The 20,947-nt window shown below is 37.1% G+C and overlaps 1 protein-coding gene across 3 annotated transcripts; it reads right to left on the bottom strand.

Moving 5' to 3' along the window:
- Window positions 1-260: 260 nt before the first annotated feature.
- LOC127519799 (hemicentin-1-like) lies at window positions 261-20,947 on the bottom strand. Of its 3 annotated transcripts, XR_007931893.1 has the most exons (7): window positions 18,066-20,947; window positions 15,050-15,352; window positions 14,737-14,874; window positions 14,563-14,621; window positions 962-1,279; window positions 474-764; window positions 261-376 (listed from the first exon to the last, which is right to left on the bottom strand). XR_007931893.1 is itself a non-coding variant. In XM_051907389.1 (6 exons), the coding sequence occupies exons 1-6, from the start codon at window positions 19,805-19,807 to the stop codon at window positions 7,977-7,979; spliced, it is 924 nt and encodes a 307-aa protein (XP_051763349.1). In that variant the 5' UTR covers window positions 19,808-20,947; the 3' UTR covers window positions 7,707-7,976. The 3 variants fall into 3 exon arrangements, 2 of the variants coding, with proteins under 2 accessions (XP_051763349.1, XP_051763348.1); XM_051907389.1 differs by lacking the exons at window positions 261-376; window positions 474-764; window positions 962-1,279 and adding an exon at window positions 7,707-8,024 and having other exon boundaries at window positions 18,066-18,392; window positions 19,759-20,947; XM_051907388.1 differs by lacking the exons at window positions 261-376; window positions 474-764; window positions 962-1,279 and adding an exon at window positions 7,707-8,024.

The raw sequence follows: 20,947 nt of genomic DNA, 5'->3' as shown, positions 1-20,947 counted from the left end.
TTTACACATGTAAGATTATATTCATATAATGGAGAAAACATTTTTATTGTTGAATACTGTATTAATAATATTGTTTAATTTTTATTGTTTTTGCATTTCCAGTGTTTTGAATAAAAAGGAACTATGAGAATTCATAAAAAGTAATTATGAGAATAATTCTATGACAATAATTGATTAAATGATAATTAGGGCTGTCATTGATCAAAAATATTTAGAGCATATTTTAAAATAATTGTTTGTTATAATACTTCTTTGTAACACTTGCCTCCTCTGTCAATTTTTCTACATTTCTTGCAGATGCACATCCCAACGGCAGCTACAATCAACAGAGATCCAGCAGAGATCAGCACTGTGTGAAACAATGGTAGGGCCTGATCTGTAATGGACAAAATGAGCCATAACTATGAGTGAATTTCAGCACTACAGTGTGTAACTTGATAGATCAGCTTAGTTAATCAATGTTAATATCGTACCTGCACATGTGTGACAGAGTTGAGTGATGTCCAGATGTTGAGTCTGGTTGCTGATAGGATTGTTCAGCACACAGCTGTAGGTGTTTTTATCCTGATATTCCACCTCCAGAGGTAGAGAGAGACTGATGCTGAGATCAGACACACTGATGCTGGACAATAAACTGTTTCCTTTGTACCAGGAGAGAGTCACATGACTCACATTCACAGCTGAACACAACAATGAACAATTTGATGATGATGATGAAGAACATTGTGAAGAGTTACTGAAGATGACAGGAACAGGCAGATGAGCTGGAAAACATCAGAGAATAAAAGAAATGTGAATAAATCTAATCAACGATCTTATTTTCAGTTCAATGTGTTGAGTGAGTGTTTAGTGTGATAACAGTGAATGTGTCTGTCATCTCAAACTATGAAATTATTAAACATGTCAATATGTAAATAGCTAACAAAATATGAAGGGCAGGACAAATGACGTCTCTACTCACCATAGACAGAAACAATGAATGTTTTTGATGATCGTGTAGATCCACTTATCAGTAGTTGATAAACTCCAGCATGTTCAGTTCTGATGTTTGTGATGGTCAGAGATCCAGTTTGATCGTCCAGCTTCAGTCTGTCTCTGAATCTCTCATCAGGACTGTTAGATGTAGAGAAGATTCCAGCAGCTCTACTGATTTCAGCTATCAGAGAGTTTTCAGCTCCATATTTCCACAGTATATCTTCATCTTCATGTATTTCAGTAAGATCAGTGTATAAAGTGACAGAATCTCCCTCCATCACTGACACTGAATCACTAAACACACCTGATGAACATGAAGATATTTTGTCACAGATTAATGTCTTACAAAGCCTGAAATCAGTTTTTAACCTTTAAATATGAGTTGAGGAGCAGCAGCAGAGATGTTGAACGAAATGAAAGGTGGAACATATCAACAGTCAGACAAGTGTGAGTCAATAAATTGATCTTCAAAGTGTTCCAAAATGATCTTCTGTAGAGCAAAATAAATGTGTAAAGTTACATGATAAATACAGCTTGAGAGTACAAGTTTATTATGCTGGATATGTTCAATACATTTTATTATTGACTTTCCATGACATTTGTAGTTGATTACCGCAGATGTTTTTAAAATGATTTAAATGATTTTTTTAGTTGTTTCCTGACGCTGCTTTATGTGGATTATTTACATGTTTAATAATTGGAATTGAGATATCTAAAACAACAATAGATTTACAGAAGATGAAAATAATCAAACTAGTTTGACTAGTTTGTAGCAGTAGCTTTTTACTCTGAAATGAAAATACAAATATATAATAACTTACCAATCAGACGACACCAGCACAAACAGAACAAAACAAGCATGGGAAACATTTTCAGTTGTTCAGTGAAATAAGACTATCCACGGATAATACGCAAACTGATTAAAACATATGTAACAGAACTGTTAATCTAGCATGTGAATCCTCCCCCGACAGAGTTTGACCCTCCTATAGTGCACAAGCACAACCGCTCTGTACGCATCTTATACGGTTTACATAGTCTTATTAAGACTTTAATATTAGGTTTTTAGTAGAGGAATTTTTTTTTATTATTTTGATTGTCTTTGAAATTTAGTTGCTAGACTATGTTTAATATTTAAATGTAGAAGAATGATGTGTGAATATTGGATGAAAATATATGATTAACATGGTACAGCAAAATGGAGTCTAACTCTAGAGATTTTAAAATGGATGTGTATATTTATTCAGCTCTCAATTTTAGTGTATGGAAAAAGTACAAATTAAAAACCGTGTCTGATCTCACAGTTCCAGTTTTACTGAGGTTCATCTTCTGAGTCAAACTGAAAGATGCTGCGGTTGGTGTTCTTCAGAGACGGGGTTTGAGCTGTTTGGTGGACAAATGTGTTTGTGTGAGAGAATGTCTATGTGCATGTTTATAGGTGAGGGGCTTCTTCCTGTCCTGCTGCTATAAACGGCTCTACGAGTTTCTAATCTACAGAAACAATAAACCATGATGAGAAACTTTCTGACAGAGAGAAAAGCAATTGCAACACAACGATCATATTTAACAAATATTTTAAAAGTGTAGTTTGTAAACGTTATATTTTGTTGTTTTAAAAAGAAATGTAAAATTTGATATCAAGTTAGTTAAAAAAAAAATGCATTTTCATATTCTAAAGGTTGTACTCGGTTTCCACTGCTTTATTACAGGTGACATTTTGACAGTTCCCCTTATACATTTTACATTTGTTGTAAAATAATTGAATGCTGTATCTACAGTGTTTACAAACTCTAAGCTGCAGTAAGGAACCATGTGGGAGAAAAAACAAAACAAAACTCAATGGTACCTAACCTTTTGTTCCATTGACATATTTATGTTGTTTCTCATATGCTAACCATAAGAGATCTTCTAAAGCAGGGGTGTTCAGTCCTGTTCCTGGAGATCTACCTGTTCAGATCTAACCCTGATCAAACACTCTTATCTGTAATTATCAAGTGCTCCTGAAGATGTTAGGGTGTGTCTCAATCAGTTCCCTAGGTTGTGAATCTGTTAAAAAACAGGCACTGGTAAGGACAGTAAGGAGTCTGTTTCACTACACATTGGCACACTGATGACTCTATTTCTGCCGACATGACAACGTCCTCATTGCACAACATAACTACTGGTATTTATAAACAATGTTGTGGAGAAAAGTAATCTCTTCCTTGCAAATGAAGCTCAAGAGTTCCAGAAGTCAAAATAAGACTTTATTAAACAAAGCAACAAAGACGAGACGCCTGCAGAACATCTGAGTTTGTCTCTGGCCAGGGCTCTATTCTTATACCCTTTTCTTATCTGTTATTTCGCAATAACCATGACTTAACTCTCTGGTAAGATTCACACTCAGTTTCACACAATTAGGTCTTTCTTTTCTCACCCGTCTCTCTAATTGTAACAACCTGCCAAATGATGGTCACCCTTTATCATAGGCAAGATGTAGCATTTTCCAAGGACAACCGGCTCCTTCACAGAGGAGTGAAGCCTCACCATGACATCATTCACAACTAACTGTAGAAAATACCCCTAAATTGGCAGAATACTCAGTGGGTCACATGACTTTCTTCAATGCTCCTGACCTTTGAGACAGTTCTTACAGTCATGCAGTAGGCCATGAGGCCTTAAAACACATCTGGCTGTTGTGTTATTCAAACTATTTCTACAATGGTATATGTATTGATATACCAATCAATCTTATATGATTGATAAAACATTCCATCAACAATAGCAGAGCTGATATCTTTTTGACATTACTTAAAGTACATTATGATAAATACTTTGCTTGTTAGATATACGTGCAACATGAGCTATTAAGGAATTATAAATGTTATCTAGACTGTTCATTACCTGTCTAGTGATGTAAGTTTATGCTGAAATATAAATAATGGTCACGTGTCATTAGGCTTGTTCAAGATTCATCAGTGCTGCGCAGACCAATCGCCGTATGACATCAAAGTTGGAGAGCAAACGACTCCTTATGCTTTTGAATCGCTCTCGCCGTACTTTGATGTCATATGCCAATCGCTTTGCCCAGCGCTGATTCAACTCGAATAAGCCTAGTATGTGTAGTGAGTTGGCTCACGTGATTTATGTTTCGTGCTTCAGAACTTCCATTAAGGGAACAAGAGCTGTGTCCCAATTCAGGGCCTTCGGAGGTTGCATTTGAAGGCTGCATACATCATCGAGTCTGTCTCATTTAAGAAAACCGTAATAAAATTGACTGTTATTCCTCGTGAGGTGTAAAATACTGTAATTTCTTTATTACTTTGCAATCCAACAGTTACTTTTAGTATAAATAATGTTAGCCATAAGATTTTGAATAAGTTGGTGTGTTCCAAAATTCTCATTTAGGAGATATAAGCATTCAAAACTTACAGTCTCTCACTTCCGCTAAAATGGATCACGGATTTTCATGACATCACAGCGGACTTCAGCTTCTCATCAGATCTTCTGTCCGATCAAATGCTCTCTAGAATCTGAAGTGTCCCGCCTCCTACATTATAAACTGAAGCTGCAGCTGAAATGGGTCACTTGTTCACACATTTGCTATTTTCTACATGGTGAATGACACATAGTGCACTACATAAGGGATTGGGGACAATTAAGAGTAAATATGCTTTCCATTCCATCTGGTTTCACGTTAAGGCCCCGATATACTCATGGAGAAGTTCTTTTTCGTTCTTCGTTTAGGGGTAAAACGAAGTTTGAAATACGTGGGCAGTGTTATCGAACATCTGACTCCGCCCACACTGCTGAGAGCAATGTTTAGATGAATATGTAAATATGTGCTGTGCGCTTTCCTCTTAGTAACAAAATAAACACAACAAAAAAGAGAAAACAGCAAGCTTTTTTATAGAAAGCATAAGAAAAGCATCTGATCATAACAACATGGGCATGTTAGCACAAGCTCTGCAAATTAGCACTAAAGTCACGTCACGTTTATTTATATGGCATTTTATTCAATAGATTGATTAAAAGCAAGCAGATTTACAGTATCAAACATGAAAAACGTTTCTTTAGAAGCACAACTTCATTTTCTACTATAAAGCGGCTATCCAGTGTGTTCATGTTTTCACCCACGGAGATCTTAACTTGACGGACTCAACAAATCAAATGAGTCACAGAAAAGTTCAGCGTGAAAGAAAGCGGAGCCTCAGCACACACCTCCTGTTACGTTATCGTCACAGATCACTGCCCACATAGCAACATTGTGTCGGCCCAGATCTGGCACATGTGGCATGATGATCTGGCCCACATTCTGCAATGAATTACGGTCCTTGTGTGGACCGCTTCTGTTTGCCAGATCTAAACCACAAGCAGGCCACAGCAATGCCACATGTCAGCCAAGAGCAAAGAAATAAACCTAAACTGGACCTTATCTAAGCCACAAAAACCAGATTGACTTTATGTTAGAAATCTACAAAAGTTATTGAGAATTAACAGAGGTTTAACTGTTTCATTTGAAGTCACCATAATGGCGATTGTCACCATTGTTGAGATTCATATGCTGATTCTTGATGTCTGTGTGTGTCACTAAAGATTAATCTTTAGTGCTCATGTCTGTTAAAATCTTCTGATTGCTACAGGAGCTCACACTGTAGTAACACAATGTACATTTATAATGTAGATGTATTAATAGCACAGCACAATTGTAAGATTCAAATGACATCAGGCCATTTCATGATGACCACAAAACAATCAAAAGACAACCATCATCACCTGATGTCATTGTGCTATAGCTTCCTTTGCTACTGCAAATGTGTTTAACAAACACACTGTCACAGCAGACAGAAAAGACAAATATAAAATAAGAGTTAAGAGCCCAACTAATGGAACCATTAATCACTGCTATGGTGACTTCAAATGAAACACATTAGAGTTAAACCCCTGTTAATTCTCAATAACTTTTGTAGATGTCTAACATAAATAAAGTCAATCTGGTTAGTAATAAGTGAAGCTGGTAATGCTGTTTGTGGAGTTTAATCATCCTCTGTTGAGATCTTGAGAGGTTTAATGTCTTTCATCTTCAGTTGATTTCATCTAAGGCTGTGGCTGAAGTCAGTTGTAGTTCTTGTGTTTCTGCTCGTCTCTTTTTCTGTTCTCTTCTTTCCTTCAGTGATTCTGCTTGTTAACAGCTTATTAAGGCTCAGATGACTCTATACTTAATATACACAGATTTTGTGGCTCAGATAAGGTCCAGTTTAGGTTTATTTCTTTGCTCTTGGCTGACATGTGGCATTGCTGTGGCCTGCTTGTGGCCCAGATCTGGCAAACAGAAGCGGCCCACACAAGGACCGTAATTCATTGCAGCATGTGGGCCAGATCATCATGCCACATGTGCCAGATGTGGGCCGGATCTGGGCCGACAATGTTGCTATGTGGGTGGTAGTACAAAGGTGTTTTGCAGCTGGAGTTAACATTTCCTGAGAGTTCGCATGAATTCCCAAAATGAAATCCAAACAAACTTCGTTTGTTCGACGTCACATTAGTTCGTTCTTCGATTTCATTTTGAAGTATATAAGTGCCTTTAGTGTCACGTGAACTGCAGCGCACACAGTCTGCTCAGGTCCAGAGACACAATAGCACAGGGTTGGACGCAGACCACCAAATGTGCCGGACCCATATGAATTCTGCATAGAATGCTATTTTTTAAAGCGATATGGAGGAGATTAGAAGGTTAGCGATTAGAAGGAAACTGAGGTTTTATAGAGCCAAACGGCTCTGGCCAAGCTGTGATATAAATGAATAAAATAATATGTATGAATAAAATAATAATTGTTACTTTAATACATAAGTAATGGGTGGAGTCATATAGAATACAAGTGCAATGTGAGCATTAAAGTCACAAGTTCTTTTGTTCCTGAATTGGTATTTCTGACTATTCTTGAGTGTCCTGTGTCTTAATAAGTAAAAAAGGGACAGACATGACAGAAATGCTATTGGCTATTTAAAAAAAGAATGGAGGAGCTGTTCGATATGTCCCGCCCTGTCTTCCTGTTTCAGTTAAAATTACATCAACACATTGAATAATGCCAAGGCACTTCAGTGGGCCTTTAAATGTGACAGACTCGTTGACGTACGCAGCTTTCAATTGTGATCTTTGGAGGATGCAGCCCCTGAATTGGGACACAGCTATAGCGAGCATCGATGCTCCCTGGTTTTCACGGTGCATTGTGGGACTTTTCAGTGCCCTGGAAGGATTCTGTGATTGAGACAGCCCTTAAAATGGCCAACTCCCTGATCTGTGCCCTACTGAACTAGGGAGCTGATTGAGACGCACCCTTTGATTTTGTATGGGGTGTATTTTGTTGCGAAAATGAGTTTTCAAAAAATGAAAAATTGAGCTTTGACTCGATATTTAAATATAATTGAGATAATCTCCGTCCCCTTCATGTGCGCTGCAACACACTGAATACAAGGCATAAAATTAGTCAGTTTTCCTGTGCACTGTGTAGTGCTCAATTAGCCATCAGCAGTCATGTTATTTTGCAGTTCCTCTAGCAGCATCTAGTGTGTAAAGATTTTCTGCTTTGGACACTAGAGAGCACTAGATAATGTGCTTGTGTTACATTTGCCCAAATATCCAGCTGATCATATTGTGTGTGATACTGCAGTCATGCAATGCAGTTAGTATCCAGTTAAACTTCCTAAAAGGAATAAAACAAGAACAGTAAATGACAGACAAAGGGGCACAGTGAAGAGTGTGAGTAATGTTTAATTATGAATGTTAGGTAAATTTCCATATGATAAACTAAAAGTAGAACATTTCAGTTGAGTTTCTCGATGTTATGATATTGGGGAACCACTAAATAAAAACATCATTTCGTACATCACAATAACACCAAAAGATATGATACAACGAGTGAAAATAAAAGACATCCTATCAGATAATAAATGTGGTCAAAATGTGCAAGCCAGTGTCCAGTATTAACTCAAACATCAGTTCCAGTGGATAGAGTATTCGGTCATCGTTTTTTGCGGACATTTTCATACACAGCCTCTGTCTTTGATTTCTGCAAGGAAACACAAACTCAATCAGGAACCTGCTGATGCGACAGTTTAAAAAAATTTATTTTTACTTTGAATGTTAAAATACTCCTGGAACCACTGCACTACACTACTAAGTAAAATGGCAGCAATCTAACCATCAAATAATGATACAAACATCCGGTGTAGACAGCATTACTTTTCTCAGCACAGCCTAAGCTTGATAGAGCAATATGTGTAATGGATTTAAGATTTAAAAATTGTAGTTTATTATATGTATTTTATTAAATGATTTGATGTTTGGACCAGGGAGTTTCTGACTGCCAGAGATGCTGGAATAGGCTCCAGCAGACCCACAGGACAAGATGTTTGGAAAAGGGTGACTGGATGAATTTAATGTGTGTTTTTTCATCTGGATGATATCTATTTGGCATTGTCAATCTGCCGACAGATCAGTGTTTGCAGCCCCAGTGTCACCACCTATAGCATAAAATCAGCTCTGTTTTATTGCTGTCCTTATCGATGGAAATCAGTAACTCAAATGAATGACGTCCAATTGCTTTACTTGTAATAGCTATAAAAACATGTCCATGTCGCCATGGCCACGCTATGTGAAGTTAAGAGAGAAAATACATTGTTGTTTACGAACAGACCCATATCTCACGCTTTTAATGCTTTTAATGCAAACAAAGTGCTTTGTAATAATTTCCCAAAATTTCATTTGTGTGGAAATATTTACGAAGTCTGTTAATAGGACGTTAACACAGACACACGCTGAATACGGACACAAAGAGGAGAACCGACGCGCCAGCAGAAATACTCTACCATGCACAAGCTTCGCGAAAAATAGGAAGAATAATATAAATATTGAATTGGGGTTGATAGGAATGTATCTCTGAAGGGAACTGTCTTCAGAAAAGTTGAGATGGCTTTTCCTCTTATCTCCGTATAAAGTAGGAGCCTATTTATAAACGCAGCACTGCTTTGTGTATAGAGGTAACCATGGAAACGCTATATCGCTACTGTTCCATAAGCGCCACCTATACGGTGTACATTTTAGGACTTCCTCACACCTCAGTCATACAACGAAAAGCCGTCATGCCTCAGACTAAAAGGCTTCTGTCATCGGACAAAACGGCATCGCGCCTCAGACTGAAAGGCTTCAGGTCTCGTACAATTAGGCATCGAACGAAACAGCCTCAGACCAAAAGGCATCAGACTAAAAGGCATCAGGTTTTTTTTTTTTTTTTTTAGTCTAACTTTCTATTGGCTTTTATCCCATCATAATGCCGTCCTTCAGTTGTCTTTTTCTTTACTGTTACTATTCCCAAATTGATGTAAGATGTGTGTGCGTGCATGTTAATTATGTAGAATCTATCTGATGATGGTATTCATGTAGGCTATTTATAAGAAAAGAAAAGAACAGAAAAGAACATGCCGATTTTCACATTGGTCTGCAGAAAAACAGCAACAGGCTGAATGAAAATGTAAAATGTGACTCTTCCATCCAGTTAGTGGTATTCTGTTTTTATTGTTATTTTTATTTTTTATGCATTCCATTTTTATTCTTATGTATTTGTTTCCTTTTTATGTAAAGCACTTTGAATTACCATTGTGTATGAAATGTGCTAAATAAAATTGCCTTGCCTTGCCTAATCGACTCTCTGACAGTAGGTGGCGCTGGAACAGAAGAAATAAAGCCGTTTCCCTGGTAACCTCTGTACACAAAGCAGCTGTGCTTATAACAACACATTCAAATAGCTCAAAAGATTTTTTACACCTCTTATAAAAATGAACCATGGTTTTACTACAAATAAAACAAAATGGTTATTGTAGTTAACCACAAATTAACCATGGTTTTGCTACACTATAGTTTATGGTATTTGTAGTAAAATTATTGTTATACAAATAGTAGCCTATCAATCCGATAAAAAAAAAAAAAAAAAAATTCATAGTTACACTCTTTTAACCATGGTTAATTTTCGTATGTGTTCACAATAGTTTGCAATGCAAGCTATTTGCAATGTGTTATTTTGCTAACTTTTTATACATGCAAATAAAACTAGTGAATAATACAAATTTACAAAATCTCAGTGGGATATGTTTTATACAACTTAGTGTAACATTTAACAGAAAACTGCATGCACGTGACATCACATTGAGGCGGGGCAATTCGCTTCTTTCTAAGTCCGCTTCGTCTGATGCCTTTATGTCTGATGCCTTTATGTATGATGCCGTTTTGTCTGATGCCTTTTTATCTGAGTCCGTTTCGTCTGAAGCCTTTTGGTCTGAGGCTGTTTCGTTCGATGCCTATTTGTACGAGACCTGACACCTGACGTCGTTTTTCCTGAGACCTGAAGCCTTTCAGTCTGAGGCGCGATGCCGTTTTGTCCGATGACTGAAGCCTTTTAGTCCGAGGCATGAAGCCTTTTCGTTGTGTGACTGAGGTGTGAGGAAGTCCTAAAATGTACACCGTACACCTACTGTCAGAGAGTGAATTAGCATGTTCCTTCAGTCCGTCTGCTGATTTTGCTTTGTGCAAGTGTCTTATGTAGCATAATTTCACAAAGCTAAAGTCAGACCATGCTGTTTTTGCTGTTAATCTTGAAATTATACAATGATTTAAATTAAAAACAACTGTTCATGCTCATGTGCATAACATCTTTGTTGGGACTGTGATAAAAATGCAGTTTTTGTCTCTAGGCCACGTTCACAGTCATTTTTTTGGGATTGACAACCGCATTTACTTACAGGTGCGAGTCTTGAAATGTCCCGTTCACACAGCAACTTTCAGTAGCGTTTGGAACACTGTCTGTATGAACGTCAAAGTCATTCTATAGTCTTTGATGAACGTGCAGCGAGAGTCAAGCCCGTATTCTCTTACTAGTAACCATGACGACAGTGACCAACGTAATATTAAAGATGGCGACGTCCATAAAACTAAAAAGTATTATCACTTTTCACATGACAAGAGACTAACTGAACCTCGAGTTCATCCATCAAAACTTCATTAACCAACAGCAGCATGCAAACGCGCTAGCCGGAGTCTTTAATCGCTGCACACACGTGTCACGTCCTTTGCGACATCTCGCGCATGACACGGCATTTGAAAAGAAACAAAACTGACATGAGCCGCTCAGGTGGAGAACATTGACTGGATCTAACACCTTAAAGGGACTATATGTAAGATTTTCACTTTAATAAAGCATAAAAATACCCCAATATGTTTGCAGATATTTAGGAAACATGCTAAGTTCACCTACTTGTTTCTCAGAAAAACAATGCTACAGCCAGATATTCTACTTTGAAATGTGCGTTCCGTGTCGGAATGTCTGTCTTTGTTTTGGTCTGTGCGAAACCGTGTGCTGCCAGTTTATCCAATAGTATTTCGACATCACAGGTTGCCAGTTGGCGGAAAACACAGCGTATTGCAGCCATGGAAACCAGCAAACAAACTGGGTCAGAGAATCACAGATTCTACCCGACCTAAAAAGCCTCTACATCCATCTAAAAATCTCTATGAACGACAGCATATTAAAATACAGATAAATCAACTCATCAGCTTACAGTGTGTAAGTCTCATCGGCTTTCATTGTCAATTGTGCGCCCTTTTGTTGCGTGTCAAGCTGGCCACCCGCGTCTTTGAAGAAGGGGGCGGGGCAAACAATATATTGAATTTGGACTGCAGTACCTATTTCGACCACTGGGTGTCATTCCTACATCGAGCCCCTTTAAGTAAGTTGCTGAAAGTGAAACCATACACAAAACACCGGCTCTCTCGCACTGTATGACCTGACAGATAACTAGTTGTCCAGTGCGGTTCCGTTCACACAGCGCGAATACTCCGAGAATGCGGTTGTGAGTCTTGAAAATTTACAGGTGTGAGTTCGGTTATAGAATGCGGTTGTCACTCCCGTAAATAACCGTACTGCGTGTGAATGTAACCGTATTAAGCACTCAAATACAGGACTGACAACCGTATTCTGCTGCTGTGTGAACGTGGACTAATATTAAAGAGCTACACATATTTTTTTGAACAAATAATCAACAAGTAAATTTGCTTTATAAAAAAAAACTGCATCTGTAAAAACAAATGTAGTTTTAAGGAGCAGTGTACTAGTTTTCTTGCAAATTAATTTGTTGTTCATATGGTTAATATTAATGGAACTATCAGCGCACTAAGGGTTTTTGTTTTGTTTTGTTTTTTTAAATTCGGTCCGCGTTTTCGGTGTTCGGTGTTTTTTTCAGAACACCGGCCCTCAACCTAAGATGAGTTTGACACTCCGATCTAGAGCAACCTTGTGATATTATAGCATCAGTGTTATAACAAGCTGATAATTAACAAAGTTTTTTTCGTGACTTTAGTAGCTTGTTTTGTGACTTTCAGAGTTGATCTGTTTATCTGAGTATTTTGTCGATTGTCACCATTGTTGAGATTCTTTCGCTGATTCTTGATGTTTGTGAGTGTCTACATGAAGTCAAAATATTTTCTGCATAGCAACTTAACAAAATCTTTCCAAATATCAAAACACTGAGGGATTTTATGCAGTAGTATTATAGGGCTACAATGAACAATGTGAAATTAATAACTCATATTATTAAATGATTTAATCAAAGATTTGACTGTGGGTAGCACAGTGAATCAGACCACTACATGATGATTATATCATCACCAATAAGTAACCAACATTATCTGATCAGATTATCTTTTGCAATGGGTTTTTTTTTTTTTTTTTTTTTTTTTTTTGCCATAACAAATGTGCTGTAGAAAGAAACTGTCACGGAGTGTTGTAGTAACGAGCACGAAGAAGATGAAGGCAATCAGATGACATTTAATCAATCCAACAGGGAAATCCACAAAACAGAGCAAACACATCCTAAACTGAAAACACTGGACACTGAACTGAGAACAGAACTGAACATATATAAGGTTGTTAATGATAGTGATCAGTGGTGTAACTTTGTTTTAAAAAGTGGGTGGGACAGGAATGTGTGTGGTCGGTGGGTGTGTTGTAATTGTGTTATACAATAATAAAAGCACAAAATTTATTGACACAGATGATAGACCTCATGTTTAATATGATAGTTTCATTCTTGTATCTATAAAACAATATAATGTTAGTCTCAAGAGTATTTATATTAGTCAATAAATACGTGGATTCATATACAACATCAGATTGTCCTGATGGACTTCCGGTAGAATTTTCCTTCGGCGTACCAGAGGTTCTAGGTTCTAATCCACCCTCGTATCATTTTTTTTTTTTTTTCTCATTAAAACCAAAGATACAATACAATACAATCAATGATGGTATATCAAGAATAGGGACACGTTTATGTGTATTTTGTTTAGTGATTTCACCTGAACGAATAGTGTATCCGCAACAGCGCTAATAGATTGAAGTGCTGGTCCGTGTGAAGACTGTGCAATGTGCACGAGCGCCAAGAGAACACTGTTGCACCACCGATAACAGCAGCAACGAGCATTCAATATAGCGCCAGATTGCCTATTATTTAACACAAACGAACGAATTGCTAATCAACTAGAGATGTTTCTTTTGTATTAGATACATCCGTGCCACGAGAAAAAGTGGTGGGGACAAAATCGACCCTGGCAAAAAGTGGTGGGGACATGTCCCACCTGCAAATTATGCCTATAATAGTGATTGATGAGTGCAAAGCTGAACATGATTAGTGTCAGTGACAACAAATGAGTGACGAAGGCAGAGGATGACAAAACATAACCCAAACTAATGTGACTGTGACATAAACAGTTAGAGAAGCCAGAAAAAAAAAAGATTAAAATTATCTTAAATTATGATTATCAAGAGCCCAACTAATGAGCACATTGATCACCATAATGGTGACTTCAAACTGTTTCATTTATTTTCAATAAAAGATCAACATCAAAACATTTGCTAATTCTCAATAAGAAATTGTGCATGAAAGAAATACAATTAAACTGGTTTGTAATGAAGATGCAGATATCTTGAGAGATCTGTTAGTGTTTATGTTCTGTTGGGATTTAAAGTGTTTCTGTTGTCTAAGTTTTGGGGGTCATCATTGTGCTGAGGAGTAGAGCTTGCGCTTCGGTCCAGGATAAGCCAGAAAACATTGGTGTTAAGATGCATGTTGCTTTATTTAAAGGCAATAACAGTGTAACACTAACGCAGTAATGTCTGTATTTACATTAGCTCATGCATGTGTGCTATTTTGCTAATGTTAACAGCAAATTTACAGCGAAAGTGTTTGATAATAATAATTTGGGAAATACCTGTAAAATAACAGTGTTTTTCTTTGAAACATTATTATTATTATTATTTTACATTATATTAAATTGAGGATATTTAACTTCAATTTTACGGTTTTGTTTGTTCTGCTAGTCATTTGACCGTTTTTAATTTTTTTTTTTTTTTTTTTTGCAGTTAAGGCAATAATAATAACGCATGGGCCGTTATTCACACATCTGTTCACTGACCATCTGATGTTGCAAACTGCAATGAGTAAGCTTCAATCACAGTAACTGACTGAAACAACTTCTTGCAACACAGTCATGAATGATCTTACCTTTTTTCGTGTTGTTGGTTTACACAATGCTGAATCAGTTCTGTCTTCCTGTGTCTGAACTGCATTAGCAATAATACAGATGAGTTAAAGCAACAGAGCTTGCATGCTCATATAGAATTTTTTACATCTGCTTCAGATGCATTAATATTTGTAGTTAATAATTAAATTCCTGACCTGTTTTTCTACATTTCCTGTAGATGCAGAAGATCCCTACTACAGCTACAATCAACAGAGATCCAACAGCAGCAGAGATCAGCACTATCAGAGAGACTGGAGGATGAGAAGGAGTCTGTGGGGCCAGTGCTGTAACGGCTAAAGAGAGAAAGTAAAGGATGTGCAGTCTACAACAAAAGAGATCAGTTTCCCAAAAGTGTTTTTAGCCAAGTTGATTATAGAGAACACTGGTGGCAATGGTCTCCACAATCAACCTGGGCCCACAACGCTTTTGGGAAACACAGCCCAGGTCAGTAAATAATCACTATTGTACCTGCACATGTGTGACAGAGTTGAGTGATGTCCAGATGTTGAGTCTGGTTGGTGTATGAATTGTTCAGCACACAGCTGTAGGTGTTTTTATCCTGATATTCCACCTCCAGAGGTAGAGAGAGACTGATGCTGAGATCAGACACACTGATGCTGGACAATAAACTGTTTCCTTTGTACCAGGAGAGAGTCACATGACCCACATTCACCGCTGAACACACCAATGAACAATTTGATGATGATAATGATGATGATGATGACAGATTTTGTGAAACATCTTTAGTGATGTTAGGAGTGGGCAGATGAGCTGGGAAATATGAGAGAATAAAAAAACAATAAAAAAAAAACAATTAATTTCCAACAAAAATCTGGGTTACAAAGAGACTCACAATGATCCACAAACATGAAAATACTCACTGTTTCAGTAGCACAGTGACAAGATTTGAACAATATGAGTATGAACATAATGTAAAAACCTTTTCTGTGTAAAGTTATATTTACCTTTGTCAATTTGACAACACCATAAACACTAAAACCCTAAAACGAATGATTTAAAGAGCTTTACAGCTCAAATAATACACAGGTTTCAACAGAAGAATTTGTGTAAGTGTTTTTGTAAAAACTAATGAAAGTGTTGTGTAACATATATATATATATATATATATATATATATATATATATATATATATATATATATATATATATATATATATATATATATATTATATATACATATAAAGTAAGCATTTAATTTCTGCTTTAAAAATGTCCAAAAACTGACCCCATTGACTTACATTATTAGCACCTGTCAATGTCTAATTTTTCTTTTTTCAAGAAAACGAGAAATTCAGCAAATTAAGCTTAAATGTTTAGTTCACCCAAAAATGAAAATTCTGTCATTAATTACTTATCCTCATGTCATTCAAAACTCATAAGACTTTCGTTCATCTTCGGAACATAAATGACGATATTTTGATTAAATCTGAGAGCTTTCTGTCACTCCATTAACAGCTACGCAACTACCACTTTGACACTTTAAAAAGATTTCATAAAGAGAGATTTCAAAACGTTCATAAAAAGATTGTAAAACTAAATTATATGAATAGAGTGGTTTAGTCCAAATTTTATGAAGAGACATGATCGCTTTATATAATGAACAGATTGAATTTAAGCTTTAATTCACATATAAACATTAATCAACCAACACATCAGTGGTGATAAATGGATGCAAAAGCATGTTTGCTTAACATAAGAAAACCAATGAGGTTCATTCTCGTGTTTCACAGCACATTTGAGCTTCCGCGAGAACCAATGAGGTTCATTCTCATGCATTACGTGGAACATTTGAGCTTCCTCAAGAACCAGTGAGGTTCATTCTTATGTCACGCATCATGTCTGAGCTTCCGCAAGAACCAATGAGGTTTATTCTCATGCGTTACGCGGTACGTTTGAGCTTCCTCAAGAACCAATGAGGTTCATTCTCGTGTTACGCAACACGTTTGAGCTTCCGCAAGAACCATTGAGGTTCATTCTCGTGTTACGCAACACGTTTGAGATCCGCAAGAACCAATGAGGTTCATTCTCGTGTTACGCAACACATTTGAGCTTCAGCAAAAACCAATGAGGTTCATTCTCGTGTTATGCAACACGTTTGAAATCCGCAAGAACCAATGAGATTCATTCTCGTGTCACGCATCATGTCTGAGCTTCCGCAAGAACCAATGAGGTTCATTCTCGTGTTACGCAACGCGTTTGAGCTTCCGCAAGAACCAATGAGGTTCATTCTCGTGTTACGCAGCACATTTGAGCTTCTGCAAGAACCAATGAGGTTCATTCTCGTGTCACGCAGCATGTTTGAGCTTCAGCAAGAACCAATGAGGTTCATTCTCGTGTTACGCAACACATTTGAGCTTCCACAAGAACCAATGAGGTTCATTCTCGTGTGTTACGCAGCACGTTTGAGCTTCCGCAAGAACCGATGAGGTTCATTCTTGTGTTACGCAACACGTTTGAGCTTCCACAAGAACCAATGAGGTTCATTCTTGTGTTACGCATCATTTCTGAGCTTCCGCAAGAACCAATGAGGTTCATTTTCAAGTGTTACACAGCAAGTTTGAGCTTCAGCAAGAACCAATAAGGTTCATTCTCGTGTTACGCAACATGTTTGAGATCCGCAAGAACCAATGAGGTTCATTCTCATGCAATACGTGGAACGTTTGAGCTTCCGCAAGAACCAATGAGGTTCATTCTCGAGTGTTACACAGCACGTTTGAGCTTCAGCAAGAACCAGTAAGGTTCATTCTCGTGTTACGCAACACGTTTGAGCTTCCGCAAGAACCAATAAGGTTCATTCTTGTGTTACGCAGCACGCTTGAGCTTCAGCAAGAACCAATGAGGTTTATTCTCATGCAATACGTGGTATGTTTGAGCTTCCACAAGAACAAATGAGGTTCATTTTCGTGTTACACAGCACATTTGAGCTTCAGCAAGAACCAATAAGGTTCATTCTCATGTTACGCAGCTTGCTTGAGCTTCAGCGAGAACCAATGAGGTTCATTCTCATGCGTTACGTGGTACGTTTCAGCTTCAGCAAGAGGTTTGTTCTTGTGCATCAAGCAGGTTTGGTTGAGCTTCTGTTTATGTTCACTGATCAATGTTTATATGTGAATAAAAGCCTAAATTCAATCTGTTCATCATATATAAAGGAACTGAGTCTCTTCAGAACATTTGGACTAAACCACTCGATTCATATGGTTTTATGATCCCTTAATGAACTTTTTGAAGCATCAAAGTGGTAGTTGCATAGCTGTCAATGGAGGGACAGAAAGCTTTCAGATTTCATCAAAAAGATCTTCATTTATGTTTCAAAGATGAACGTAAATCTTACGAAACGACATAAGGGTGAGTAATTAATGGCAAAATTTTTGGGTGAACTATCCATTTAACTTTTGTTGAACTCAGAATATTCCTTTAATAAAACAAGAATATGTGAACATTTGGACAAAAAAAACTCTACTCACCATAGACAGAAACACTGAATATTTTTGATGAATGTTCAGCTCCAAATATAACAAGTTTATAGAGTCCAGAGTCTGTGTTTGTGGTGTTTGTGATGGTCAGAGATCCAGTTTGATTGTCCAGCTTCAGTCGGTCTCTGAATTTCCCATCACCATCGGATGTGGAAAAGATGTGTTTCTCCCTATTGATTTTAGCTATGAGAGAGTTTTTAGTTACAAATTTCCACAGTATATCATCGTCTTTACCTATTTCAGTGACATCAGAGTGTAGAAGGACCGATTCTCCCTCCATCACTGACACTGACTTAACTTCATCATCACCAAACACACCTGGAGAACAGAAAACAGAAAAGGGTTTTATACAGATTAAGGCTCCTATTGGTTTGCAAAGGATGAAATCAGTTGCATTTTGAAAGTAAATATGAATTGTTTTTGACAAATTAATTTGCATTATAAAACGGTTAGTTCCTGCTCTTGATTCTGATTGGACAATGTGTTTTATTCACGATAAAACATGGCTATGACCGTTTCACCCAACAGTTCTGTGTATCACTTCACAACACCGTTAGCAACCACTCTTAGCAATGTAAACTGTTTGTTCTCAGTTGAAACTGTTCATTGAAGCTTACTGTATTATGTAGAAGAGTATTGTGAGAAAGAGATCGATTGAACGAGTTTATTATCTGCATTCAGACTTAGCATTTTCCTTCAGGTCAGTCCTATGTTCATAATAAAATATCTTTTTAAATGTCTGATGTATTATCTTGTCCTTTTAACAGTTAAGGGGTTTTCCTGTGCCTGACAGCACTAGTCAAAGCATTTGTCCCGTGTTCACAACAATTCAGGCTTTTCAGTGTAAAAGTCTTCGCTACTGAGTGACTCACTCATAAAGACAGTCTTTGCCACCATCTAATGGCATAATAATGTAACTCCTGTTGCTGTTCACGGTTAGGAACTATTTTTCCAGCGGAAGGAAGGCTTTTAGTGAAAGTTAAGTTCATGAAAGTTGCATTGATACATATTTTTGGCTTTAATATTTGTATTGTGTGGTAACCGTTTTATGTAAGCAATAAGGTACTCAAGGATAGTGCTGTATCGTGAATAAGTCACGGCTGAAGGGGTTACTCCGCTTCATGTCGTGCCTAACAACGCCCTTCAGCCATGACTTATTCACGATACAGCACTGCCTCTCGTACCTTATTGCTTACTTACATTTGTAGTCATTCATAATTACTGCAGAAGTATTTTTAAATCATTTTTAATGATAGCTAGGCATGAATTTCCATTTGTCCATTTTGTATGAAATTAATATAATTAATATCACCAAAAAAAAAAAAAAAAAAAAAGGCCTGAGTTTTGAAAGCGGCACTTTGGAGGATTTTATTTCTGAGCCTCCATTGTTCGAGTTCTACATTATAGACATTTTCATTATTCTCTATGGCTTTTAACATTTTAATACATTTTCATGACTTTTCCAGGCATGCAAATTACAATTTAAAAATTCCCTGATACCAGAGACCTGAATCCAAAGTATATCTCAAAATAAAATCTCAGTTTGATTTGATCTGCGATAACATAATCTAATCTAATAAAATATATAAATATAATAAAATATAATCTAAAGTGTAGTAGTAGTTTGTCATTTTGTTCTGAAACAAATGAGATATTAAGCCATAAAAATGTTTTTAAAACTTACCAGTTGGACACCTCCAGCACAAACAGAACAAAACAAACGTGTGAAACATTGTCTTCACACATTCAGTGTCTGCTCTAACATGAATATTTGCTGAAAACACTCAGATGTAAATCCTCCCACAACAGTGTGACCCTCCTAGTTCTCTCTCTCTCTCTCACACACACACACACACACACACACACACACACTCTAAGTGTTCTTAATAGTGGACAACAGTCTTCATCTTTGTCATTTAACATTGATAATGTTTGAAATTTAATTCTCTGTATTAATTACGTAAAAATAGAAGAGTGGAATATTGTGTAAATCTCCTTGAATTACATGGTAAAGTAGATCTTAATGATTTTATAATTCAAATATTACGACAACACCCAAATTTACATTCATTTAAAACCTGATGATAATACAGCTGTTGCCTTTCTTGAACATTGCATCTCTGAGATAAAAACATGGATGTCTCATAATTTTCTCTGTCTCAACAGCAAAGAGACTGAGGTTATGCTCATCGGTTCACCCCAACAAATACGTAAAGCTGATGCTGTAACCCTAAAGGTGGCTGGCTCCGCTATGGAGTTTAAAACTAAATTAAGAAATTTGAGGGTGATATTTGATGCAAATTTAACATTTGGTCGTCATGTCCAGAATATGGTTAAAACTTCATTTTTTCATCACAGAAACATTGCAAGACTGCACCCCATGTTATCTTTCTCGGTGGCTAAAAAACTGATCAATTTTTTTTTTTTTCTCGCATCAACTATTGTAATTCTCTGCTTGCTGGGGTTTCTAAATGTACCCTAAACAAACTGCAGTATGTTCAAAACTCCTGACAAGGTCCAGGACAAGTGAGCACATCCCTCCTATCCTGGAGTCCTTGCACTGGCTCCCTGACAGGTTTTGCATCAGTTTTAAAATTCTCATGCTTACCTACATGCCCTTGCATGGTTTAGCACCACAATATCTGTCTGAACTTTTAACTGTCTACACCGCAAGACGAAATCTCAGTTCTTCTGATTCTGGCTTTTTAATTGTTCCTTCAAAGCGTTTACACTCTATGGGTGACCGGGCTTTTTCTTATTTTGCTCCCAAACTCTGGAATGCTCTTCCCACTGAGATTACACATGCGGACTCTCCTACACACCCTGACAAAAGTCTTGTCGCCTATCCAAGTTGTAGGAACAACAAATAATAA

Source organism: Ctenopharyngodon idella, chromosome 10 (genome assembly GCF_019924925.1).
Source record: "Ctenopharyngodon idella isolate HZGC_01 chromosome 10, HZGC01, whole genome shotgun sequence".
NCBI lineage: Eukaryota > Metazoa > Chordata > Actinopteri > Cypriniformes > Xenocyprididae > Ctenopharyngodon > Ctenopharyngodon idella.
This window is presented reverse-complemented; position numbering and strand designations above follow the sequence as displayed.

Bases quoted from the DNA above. Each gene is read 5' to 3' on its own strand.
- LOC127519799 (XM_051907388.1), bottom strand. From the start codon at position 18,513: ATGCAAATTAATTTGTCAAAAACAATTCATATTTACTTTCAAAATGCA. The intron at 15,353-18,065 runs GTGAGTAGAGTT...CATATTTCCCAG, and splicing joins ATTCAGTGTTTCTGTCTATG to CTCATCTGCCCACTCCTAAC. The intron at 8,025-14,562 runs GTAAGATCATTC...GTTTCCTTGCAG, and splicing joins AACCAACAACACGAAAAAAG to AAATCAAAGACAGAGGCTGT.